This window comes from Macrotis lagotis, chromosome 7 (assembly GCF_037893015.1).
Source record: "Macrotis lagotis isolate mMagLag1 chromosome 7, bilby.v1.9.chrom.fasta, whole genome shotgun sequence".
Taxonomy (NCBI): Eukaryota; Metazoa; Chordata; class Mammalia; order Peramelemorphia; family Peramelidae; genus Macrotis; species Macrotis lagotis.
In genome coordinates this window covers 106,082,539-106,094,632 of record NC_133664.1, presented here as the reverse complement: position 1 = coordinate 106,094,632, position 12,094 = coordinate 106,082,539, and the positions used below count along the sequence as shown (strand labels likewise).

At 38.0% G+C, this 12,094-nt stretch overlaps 1 gene segment (V, D, J or C); it reads left to right on the top strand.

The window, feature by feature from the left end:
• The first annotated feature begins 1,902 nt into the window (after positions 1-1,902).
• LOC141492843 (T cell receptor beta variable 3-1-like) lies at positions 1,903-9,598 on the top strand. The segment is given in 3 exon segments: positions 1,903-2,661; positions 2,778-3,246; positions 8,233-9,598. Coding segments are annotated over 3 exon segments (612 nt in total).
• The last annotated feature ends 2,496 nt before the right edge of the window (positions 9,599-12,094 follow it).

Genomic DNA, 12,094 nt, shown 5'->3' with positions numbered 1-12,094 from the left:
CTATTGAATGAGGAAGTAGAATCGACATAGACAAGTTATGGACAACCTATACCAAGGAAGGCACCAAACTGAGGGAGACCTCAATTCTATACTTGTGATGACCATGAATACAAGGCTCCTCTGTTCTGTCTCTATTTGTCTTCTAGGAGTTGGACACCAAGCTGTCCTGTTCTGGCCAGCCTACCTAATGCCAAGTTTTCTTTTATGATCATAATAGCAACTCTCAGGTCAGGTTCTGACTCTTGTTTTTATTATTTTTCCCTCACAGGCCTCTTTAGGGTTACCCAGACTCCAACACATCTAATTACAGAGAAAAGAGCAGAATGTGGAGTTTGGATGTAACTCAGTTAAAGGACAGCCCTGGGTGAAAAGTTTAAATTTTTTATTTATTTCCAGAATGAAAAAATGATTGATAATTCTGGGATGCCCAAGTCTTGATTTTCAGCTCTACGTGATGGCAGCTTGTTCTGCAAGCTAGAAATCCAGTCTACAGAGCTCATGGACTCAGCTATGTATTTCTGTGCCAGCAGTGTATCCACAGTGAAGCACAAGCACCACCTTTGTGAGTTAAAACCTCTCCATGGTTCCATACAACCCCATACACTGGGGCTGGGACACTGGGAATGAGACCAACAGAACAAAAATCAAGCTGTGTGGCACCTGGGCAGGGCAAGAGGAGGTAGAAGTCCTACAATTCAGCACATTGTCAAGCTTAATAGTTCTTTTTGGTTTGGACCATAATTTTGTTAGTTTTTGGAACTTCTAGTAATGAAACTTCCTTTACCAATGCAGACTAGCTATTTTCCTGAAATTTAGAGGTAAAAAGAGATATTTGGGAGTACTGAGAGTTGACATATGAATTATACAGAGTCTACCAGTTTCTACCCACGATTCCATTTTTTTCAAAGTATTCTTTATATTGGGTTAAATATGAGTTGTGCAATAAATATATGGTTATGTCTGTGAATGTATCTGGATATATTTAAGGGTCACCAGTCTGTCCTTTATCAGTTGGGGAGAGAGACTAGTCAGTGTTACATCTGGGGAAAGATGCTGAATAGAATCTACTGCTTAGAGTCAGGCAAACTCAGTTCATACCCTACCTTAGACCCTTAGTAACTACATGACCCTGGGCAAATAACTTTCTACTTCTTGGTCTCATTATACTCCTCTGTAAAGTGGGGGTAAAGATAGTCTTTTGGTATAGGATTGTTTTGAAAATTAATTAATATGTAAATTAATACATAAAGATTATAAATTTTGAGCTGGAAGGGGAATTAAAGGTCATATAAACCATATAACTCTTCATTTTATTGATGAAACAAAAACAAAAATGAAGTCTGGGGAGAAGGGACTTACCCAAGATCACACATGTAAATTTATTTTAATTTATCAGGTATAAAGTGGTCATATCTACCACTCTTTCCAATGGACCTTTCTGCCTCCAAAAGTTGCACCACTCCATTATACAGATGAGAGAACCAAGACACAGAAAGGTATCTCGAGTCACAGCAAATAATAAATAGTTGAACTGGTAGTCAAATCTGATTTCAGTCCAGTTCTTTTCCCACTGTTTACATTTTGAGTCAATTTTTTTCCTCCATATAAACCTGTTATATTCTGCTCTAGTCAGATTGCATCTCTAGAATCAAAACTGGTTCTGGGCCCCACATTTAAGGATGAAAATTGGCAAATTGGGTCCAACCAAAAGATGAATAGTATGCAGGTTGAACCCAAAACTACACAGTAGAAAAGAATGAAATTTAGTCTGATAAAGAGGTTTAAGGAGAAGACAGGAGCTGTCTTTAGTAATGTCAATGATTATCATGCAGAAGAGACTAGATTAGGTTTGCTTGGCCCTAGAGAACAGAAACAATAGGGGGAAACAGGAGAGAGGTAAATTTTGCCTTATGAGGGCAGAATGTCTTAATAATAATAATAGTAAGCATTTATTTTAATGTTCTAAGGTTTGCAAAGCTCTTCATGAATATCTCATTTGAACCTCACTACAACTTTGGGTGTCAGCTACTATGATTATTTTTCTCATTTTCTAGATGTAGAAACTGAAACAGAAGATAAATGACTTGACCAGTGTCATACAATTAGTACATGTTTGATGTGAAAGGTGAATTAAGGTCTTTCTGAGTTCAAGATTACCATTCCATCCATTGTGTCTCCTAGCTGCCAGTCCAAAAAAAAAAAAACCCCAGAATCTTTAGTCTTGGGACATAGTGAGTTAGTTCCTCATCTGTGGAGGATTTTGGAGCCTAGAGGACCATAGAATCTGAGGATCATGGTGGGAAATTAATTTCTCCATGCGAAGCAAAGAGGAAGAAAAAGTATGTATATGTGATCTGAATAAACACCAAAATCATCATCCCTTCCCTGACTATGTATCTGTCCTGGACTAAACTTTCCTTTCCTCTGACCACAGAGGAAAATTCCATATGGAACATAAATGCCTTTACAATGACTAGAAATAATAACAATACTTATTAGTCCCACCTAGGGGTGGGTACCTCTTCCTCTTAGAACCTTGGTTGACTCTTTTCCTCCCATACCTCATAGAGCAAAGCCTAGCGATGGCAAGACTTCCTGTTCCTACCCCAATCTTGGGTATCAATTTCCACTTCTGCTTGGCCATTTTTCTCCTGGGGATAGGTGAGTTCTAGGCTATGGAAAGAAATTGTCAGACTAGATTCTGAAATTTTCCATTGTGATGACATCAAATCCATTCCCAGATTCTGTTTCCCACCTTCTGTCTTTTTTTTTTCCAGGTTCTATGGATGCTGGAATCATCCAGAGCCCAAAATACTCAGTCAAAGAGCAAGGGCAGGAGGTCACCCTGAGTTGTCAACAGAATTTGAATCATGACTATATGTACTGGTATCGGCAAGATGATGATGAGGGACTTCAGACAATGTTTTATTTCAATAATAAAGAGCTCTTTGGAAACTTCACTAAGTCCAGTCATTACAAACCTAGTCGTGAAGATGACAAATTGATCCTTCAAATCAAGCCGCTTCAGTACAAGGACACAGCAATCTACTTCTGTGCCAGCAGTTATACCACAGTGATCCAAAGTCACACTTTGCCTATGCACAAACCTCCCCTATCACAACACAGGAAGCAGCATGAGATAAGAGGGGCCAGGGGAGACGGGTCAACCATCATTCTGTACAAGTCTCTTCTTGGCAGACTCTTCTCTGAGATGAGGAGTGGGATGGTCAAAGAAGGCCATCTCAGGTGAAATAGTCATTCTTAACTTTGTAGATACTCCTGTACTCACTTTGATCTAATCTAGCAGGTAATTAATTAGGTATTATGGAAAGCGGTCTACATGACAAATCCATAAATGATCGATTCATAAGGTTCAGTATTAGTATGTTCACTAATAGTGAGCATGACAACTGCTGGGGTGACTGGGATTCTCTTGACAGAAAACTTACTTGGAATCTTGGCTCTGCCATGTATTCATGTGGCCTGGGTGGGGGGTGGAGGAATCACTTCTCTCTGAGCTTCAGTTTCCTCATCTGTAAAGGAGGGAGGTTGAACTTGAAAGTTGCTCTTACTCTTCATAAATAACTTTAAATATATAACTAAAAAGTAAACATAACTTTTTCTTTATTCTTATCTACTTACCAGAGTTGCTGTGAGGATTGAACAGGACACTGTTAGTGATGGGTTCTCAATTAATGAGTCCCCTCTCTAATATTCAGATCTGCTCTGAGTGTCCTTCCTAGGTCCTTATTAAAACCAGGAATTCTAACTATGGTCCTATAACCTGTATCTCCTACCTCTTGCCCAAGACTTTTGATCCCCCCTTGTCTTTGTTATGGGAATACACTAAATAGGATTATCTTTTAACCTTATGCAAAGATCAGTCAAGTACTTCCAGCATCTGGAGTAGTCTTTTATATGCAAAAACCTCTAGGAGGAACTGTTGCTTCACTGAAATCCAGGAGGCTCCAGAAGGGGGGGGGGGGTATTGGGTCTAGGTGGGGGAGGAGTTCAAATACAGAGTGATCATTTCATGCACAACTGATATTGAGTAAGTTCTCAGAAGGAACCCTGGCCTTCCATAAATCAACTTTGAATTATAGTTGTGCATTTGTTGAGAATGCAGCTAATGGCAACAGCTCTTTTTTTCTGGGTGGCAATTATCATGGACTCTTAGGACTCACTCTTATCCAGTCCTGCTATAATTCTAACTTCTGTAGGGAAAGCTATTTGGAGAAAGGAGAAGTGGAAGAGGAGCTAAGCTAAGAGCATCTCAAAGCATTCCCATTCATTCTTACTCACAATACTGTGTCCCTCTGTCTAGGGAATAAGAATGATAAACTGAGGGTTGATTCATTCCCACCCTGTACCTGCTAAGGATACCGGTTTCTTCTGTTGTGAGGATACCTTTTAACTCTTTGGAGCAGGTGAACCCTGGTCACACAGCAGAAAATGCTGTTATGATCTTGTTAGAATCCACCTGTAGCCAAGGGTTCTTAAAAATTATGGGAGTTATAGACTTCACTGGAAATCTGATGTCTATGGATCACTTTTCAGAATAATGTTTTTTAATGCATAAAATAAAATCTCATGTAGGATTACAAAGGAAGCCAATTAAATGGAAGTTAAATATCAAAATAATTGTTTTAAAAAAGGCATGAATCCCAAATGAAGAATCTGGCTAGATCTTTCCCTATTGGCTCCAATGAAAGGCTTCTTCTTGGTCACTCTTTCCCAACTTCTTTCTCCTTCTTCATCGTTCCCTTCCACTCCAAGTTTCATTGATTCCAAAGTTACTCAGAAACAGAATCATGTGGTCTCATGGATGGGATGGGTGGTAACACTGGAATATGATCATATCTTTGGACAATTTAGTATGTTTTGTTTTGTAGGAGGCAGTACAAAATAACTATAGGAAGAAGAAAAGGAAGAAAGGGGGAGGAGGAGTTGAATGTGTACCTTTTCAGAATATTCTCTGAGACTGAGGAAGTACCATATTTGCCCAAGTATAATAAGATACACCCTTTTTCAAAAAATTTGGGATATAAAAACTGGAGGCATGTTATACAGTGGTTGTAGATTTTTTTACTTCCATTTCCTGCTTTTTTTCTGCACTTGTTATCTTGGTGCTCATCATTTTGCATTCCAAATTGATCCTTCAAATTAAGCTCCTTCATTCCAAGGACACAGCAATCTACTTCTGTGCCAGCAGTTATACCACAGTGATTGAAAATCACACTTTGTCTATGCACAAACCACCCCCATCCCAACACAGGAAGCAGCATGAGATAAGAGGAGCCAGGGGAGACTGGTCAACCATCATTCTATGCAAGTTTCTTCTTGGCAGACTCTTCTCTGAGATGTGGGGTGGAATAGGCAAAGAAAGTCATTTCAGATGAAATAGTCATTCTCAACTTGTTACTAGAGGATCCCAGTCACCCCAGCAGGTATTATTCTCACTATTAGTGAACATACTAATACCAAACCTTATAAATCAAACATTTATGGACTTGTCATATGTGACTGCTTTTCAAGTCTTCCCAAGTTCTGCCCAGAAATGACTCAGAAAAGATTTTCATCTGTTGCTGAATTCAAGTTCAAAGTGATCCAGTTTGCAAAAGTGAATGGAAATTGTGTTGCTGAACATCACTTTGATCCTCCTCCAACTGAGAAAACAATCTGAGACTGGCTGCTTGAAGAAGAAACCCAACTGAAAAAGTCATGGTAGAAGAAGGCCACAAGAGGAAAGTCATCCAAATGGCCTGATTTAGAGAGGGACATGAAGAGAAGGATTGAAGAGCAAAGGGCCACTGAAATTCCTGTGTCTGTTAAGATGGTTCAGCATGGGGCAAGAAGATTGCTGATGGAAAAGAAGTGATTGATTTCAAAGGAGGGTGAAATTTGTGCTTCAGGTTCATGAAGCAGAATGGACTAAGCATGTGTCTATGAAAACAGACTTGCCCAAACGATACCTGAAAGCTATGATCAGAAAGTCCTTGAATTTCATGATCAATAAAACTTGAGTTCAATAACTTTATGTAATATTTTTTTTCAAATTTTGGCCCCCCAAATTAAGGTGCATCTCACACATGGGGGAACACAGTAAGTGTGATATCATTGGTATACTATATCTGTCCTGATCAGGATCCTCAGGAACCTTAGAGATTGAGCCTGGAAGATCTTTTAGAACTGGAAAGTCTCTTAAGAGTTATTTAGTCTAATTTATTTTATAGTTGAGGATAGAAAGTTCAACAGAGCTTGTCCAATATCACACAGGCAGAGCTGGGGGTTCAGTTATTTGATTCCAAATCCAATGCATTTTCCACTACTTCATACTGCTTCTCCCTAGGTCCTGAGTGGGAAGATGACTTTGCCTTGCACTGAAACTCCATTACATGCCATATTTTCTTCTGCTTCAAATTTTATTTCTTAAAAGCAGGTAAATTTTTATCTCTCATGAGAAATTGCTATTTCTATCCTGACTTCCAAAATCCATCTCCAGACTTTCTCCTCTCAAAAAAAAGTACACAATACTAGTCCTTCCATTCTCTCCTCTCCAGGATCTATCTCCCAGATTCTTCTTCTTCCATGGATCCAACAGATTCTGGGTCATCCAAACTCCAAAATACCTGCTCTCTAAAACAAGACAGTCAGTGGTGCTAGAGTGGGACCCAAATTCTGGACACTAATTGCATGTTGGAACTGTTAGACATAGGGACAAGGTCTTTTCTTCTACAACAAAGAATTTAGAGAAAAGGGACAGACTTTTGTTAAAGTCAATGCTAAACATCAAGAGATCTTATACTTCAACCTGCCCATAAGTAATTTGGAATATGGGGACTCAGACCTATATTTCTGTGCTGATAGAATCATCTCCCCTTCAGGCAAAATTGTCTGATCCCAGTCTGGGAAGTAACATTAGAGGAGACTGGAAGATGTCTCAGTTCTAGCTCATTCCCAAGGACCCTTCCAGAATACCACCTATGGCCCTGCTCCAAGGTCCATCTCAGGAAGGGCATTTTGGATTACCTAGGTCTCTCAAAGAAGTTCCTAGACTCATTAGATGCTGTGATATCTGTACCAACATAATCAACATAATTGTAATGTGTGAGTTGTTGAGCAGGACAAGCACCTTTGGTGTGAGGGCTTGCAAAGCTTATTTTAGGCTGTTCATAATCATTAATGAATTAGGGGAATGACTACCCAAAGCATGTGATTACTTTCCCAAGCTGAATGGATGGATGAGAATAATTTGTTCCAACTACCATGAAGGCAGCTGAAGCAGGCACTATGGAGGTTTAGAAACTGGTCAGGATTGAAGACTCTAAGATCATCCACTGCATCCTTAGTCAACACCAATCTTGACTGTTGTCTTTTCTCTGGGCTTTCATGACTCTGGATGACAGAGTGAGATTGGTAACTTTATGCAACTTTGTCTCACTTCTGATTTAAACATGAGTCAAGTCATCATCTGTGATGTCATTGGTCCTTTTTTTGAGAAAGGACAACAACAGCAACCAATATAGTCCAATATCAGGGAGCTATAGAATGCTCTATAGTTAGAAGCAAATATATTCATGTAACCATTTTGCCTGACCTTCAAGGTTTGATCAACAAATAATAGAATTTTTTATACTCTTAAATCCAAAAGTACAAGTGAGATATGTAGATTGTGGTATGTTGACTACAGGGAATTCCATTTGACCAATTCATAGAATTGTAAATCTGGAGATGGAAGGGACCTAAGAGATCATCCAATTCAACACTATCATTTTACAGCTGAGGAAACTGTGAGATAGAACAATTAAGAGCCTTACCCAGGGTGGCACAACCAGTAAGTTTCTTTCAAGATTTAAATGTTTCCCAGTTCATTACTCTATCAGCCATTGCCTCTCTGCAACTGGGAGTTTCTTTCTCCCTAAGATGAAATATAACCTATTCCTCACGTCTACTCATACTATAAAATATTGCATTTCAGTAAAGGAAGTTCCACATCATATATAGGTAATCATTTCCTCAATTATTGCATATTGTTAGCAAAAGTTATTAAGGTGACCAACGGATTAAACTAGGTGAATGCTGGTGATGACAAGGTGGGTAGGAATTAGGAACAATTGATGCTGGTTCAAGGACAGAGAACCACATAATAAATCTGGTTCCTTAAGAGAAGCTATGGAAATAGTTTTGTTTTTGTTCTTTTGTTTGATGATGTCATTTTTGTCTTTTTTTTAGAATCGTCAGAACCCGAATTTTTACAATCTTGCAACAGTTTACAAAGTACAACTGGGGCAAGTAGAACAAAATACATCTTCAACTGAAGGAAAAGAGAATACTGACCAATAGTGGAGAAAAAGAAAACCCCTGGATAGTCCCTTCTTAGGAGGGAATCCCAGGAGAGATGGTTTAGAGTTAATTCACCAGTGACTGGAAGCAACTACATGGCATAGTGGATTGAGTTCAAATTCAATCTCAGATACTTACCAACTGCATGACTCCGGACAAATCAATTAACCCTGTTTGCCTGTTTCCTTAGCTATAAAGTGAACTGGAAAAGGAAATGACAAGCCTCTTCAATAGCTTTGGCAAGAAAACCCCGAATGGGGGTCATGAAGAGTTGGACACAACTCAACAATACTTTACACTTCGTGCCTCTAAATCTAATTCTCTGTCTCTTATGTTTATTGTCTCTCATAGCTATATTTATGTTATTATCGATATATATATATATTTTTTTTCTCTAATCTGTATCCTCTATATTTCTACAGCATTTATATCTATATCATTTACTTCTATGTTTATATAAGCTATATATTGGAGCAAAGTCAGGAAAACCTGAGTTGAAATATAGAGTCAGACACTTATTAGTTGTGTGACCTGGGCAAGTCAATTAACCTCTTTTTGTCTCAGTTTCCTCATCTGTATCATGGGGATACTAATAATATCTCTCAAAGTTGTTTTGAGGATCAAATGAAATAAGTGTAAAAAACAGCCTAATTTCTTACAACAATTGCTATGTGAATATTGTCTCTGTCTTTGTGTTGATGCAGTTCTTTGTAACAAACCTGTCAGGTTAGTAATATAGGTATTATTGTGTCCATTTTATAGATGAAGAACTGATAGAGCATTTAAGGGAATTTGGTAATTGCTATAAGACAAAAAAAATAAGCATTTGTAAGTAAAATAGCTTCTTACTAGCTTTGGGTTTATCTGAAAAAAATCTGTTTCTTTTTTATGCTTAAAATAGAAAGAGCTCAAGATATAACCTTTTCATAAAGGCTAATGGTGGCCAGAAGATGTGTTGTGAAAGCCTCTATTTCACGGAAAAATTTCATTTTCTCTCTCCCAAAGTTATGCCTAAGACCGAGGCCAGGGGAATGGGGTCAGTGCCACTGACAGTTGTGCTCCTTCCTTTTCAAAAACAGCTTCCATTCATCTGGGCCCTTCATTATGTGTCAAAGAGTTTTGATTTGAGTGATGTATTGATTTAGAATGGAGCCGATTCCACCTTTCCATGTGGTAGTAGGTACAGGGAAAAGAGACCTTCACACCCAGTTACTTGGAAATATTGGGACTGAGATCCCCAACCATGTTGGACTAGTAAGAGTTCCCTCTTCCCCCCTTCCGGGTGTGGTGAAGCCCTTTAGGCTTAATTTTTTTATTCTCCTTAGAATATGATATTCCCTAACTTATGACCATTAGCCCCTGGAAAATATTGACCCTAAACACTCTGCTACTTGTGACAGTGATCCTCTGCCTGTGACTATTGGAAGTACTCCACCACTTGCAGAGGAGGGATCTGAGGAGAAAAGATTGTAACCTAAAGGCCATGATTATTGGAGAAACAATTGGCAGAATATTGATAGAAGCAAGAAAATAATTATTTTATGTTTATTTTTCTTGATTAGTGATTCTTCAGTCATGTCTGACTCTTTGTGACATCTTTTGGGGAGTTTTCTTGGAGAAGATACTGATATGGTTTGCTATTTCCTTCTCCAATTTATTATAAAGGTGAGAAAACTGAAAATAGGGCTAAATGACTTATCCAGGATCATGTATCTAGAGTGTCTGAGGCTAGATTTGAACTCAGGTCTTCCTCCTAATTCCATAACTGATAGTCTATTCACTGTGTCACCTAGTTGCCCCCTTGATTTTAGTAAATCATTATTTGGTTGTTATTTGAACAGAGGTAGGCAGCAGTAGAAGTTGGTATTCTAGATAACTTTTGTCTTTTCCTATGGGGGAGTATGGATAAACACTTAAATTTGCCAAGATAAAATTTAAAGTTATGCCTATGACAAAGAATTTCTTGCTAGAAACTCCAAAAGAAGGATATGACTGAGTAAATGAAAATGTTTATACAACCTTTTATTTTCTCATCTTCTAATGTAATTGCTGCATCCTTGTTCAGCTTTCCATGGAGCAATGTGATTCCTGTTGATTGCCCCAATGGCCACTAGAAAGCACTGTGGGTCCACAGAAATTCCAGGTGCACCCCTAGAAAAGTATTAAATCAGATATGGGTTAACTATGTAGTGGAAAACAAGATGCCTTTAAATACAAATTTTTTTTCAGTTACATCCACAACTGATTGTCAGCTAATTTTGTGGAGACTAAGGCCTGGCAACTATTCAGCTGTGCTCCAGTTGAAGGGGGAGGGGCTTGTGGTAGGCAGAATCTTGTTTCCAGATGGCAGGCATAAGTAGAGGAAGAAACTCTCTCTGATAATACAGAAAATTAAGGTAAGACTAATTTTTAGAATTCAAATAAAGACCACCTAACCTGTGATCTGCTTCCAATCAAGTATGATATAAACCACTAAAACTGAAAATTATTTATTCGTAAGCTCTAATCAAGTATGATATAAATTACACTTTAAAATAATTCTATGAGGGAGGCTGTAGGTGTAGGAGATAGGATATTGCTTCCAATCAAGTATAATATAAACCACTAAAAGTAGAAAATTATTTATTCATAAGCTCATTAACTTTTGTGTATCTTGTATCCCTTGATATTTGCAAACTTTTTTCTTCTTTTTATGTGAGTTTATTGTGAAAGTAGTAAAATAATGGTAAATAGATAAATTGAGTCAGATATGAGAAGGCCTAGTGAGAGTCAGATATATGAGGGATTAGTGAATTTCTCTTTTATTCTGTAGCTAATCATATCCCATTGAAGGTTCTATTAATCTAGGAAATACTATTCAGAGCAATATTTGAGGAAAGTTAATCATAAGGGTTTTTTAAAATAAAGATGAAATATGGAAAGGCCAATTTAATTATTATTATGCCTTCTAAAAATAATTTACAATTATAACACTTTAGTCAATCAATAAACTTTTATTAGGTATCTACAATATTCTAGCTTCACCTCTAAATCTTTATTTTGTGGCTTCAAAATACAGATTCAACCCCAGGTTCCAAATCTTGTTTTTTGTCTCCTTCCCTCAAAGACTTCATGGATTCTGGGGTTACTCAGACACCAAGATACACGATCAAAGGGCAAGAACAGAAAGTCCTTGGATAAAAGTCAATTCCTACTCTTGAGGTGCCCAAAATCTAATGGGGGAGAAAACTTGCAAGTAACTATATATGGCATAGTGAATAGTGGACTGCTCTTGGATTCAGAAAGACCTGGGTCCAAGTTCTGCCTCTGAAATATGGGGACTGGGTGATCCTATAGGCAAATGACTTAACTAACAGTGTTAGACAGTTCTGTTAGATTACAAGTCATTGAGAAGGTGCCTACTTGGTTTGGTAGAGATTTCTCACTTGTGGGTTCCAATGAGTTTAACCAGTGAAATAGAGATTCCAATCCCTAGCTCCTACAGAACTTTTTTTGGTCTTCAAATATATCATTGAGTTTAATCCTCAGAACAACTTATTGTCAGAGGTAAGAACTGAAAAGGAACTAGTGATAGATTTTTAGTTTAACAGCAATATGAAGACCATGGCTGAAAGGAGGAAGGACATAAAAACATTGACTAGAGCTATGGCCTCAAAGGCCATTGTGTTCATCCCCTCCACTTTATAGATGAGGAAACTGAAGTGAATTGTCCATGGTAAAAATATCCAGGATATATCTTAGGTAGGATTTG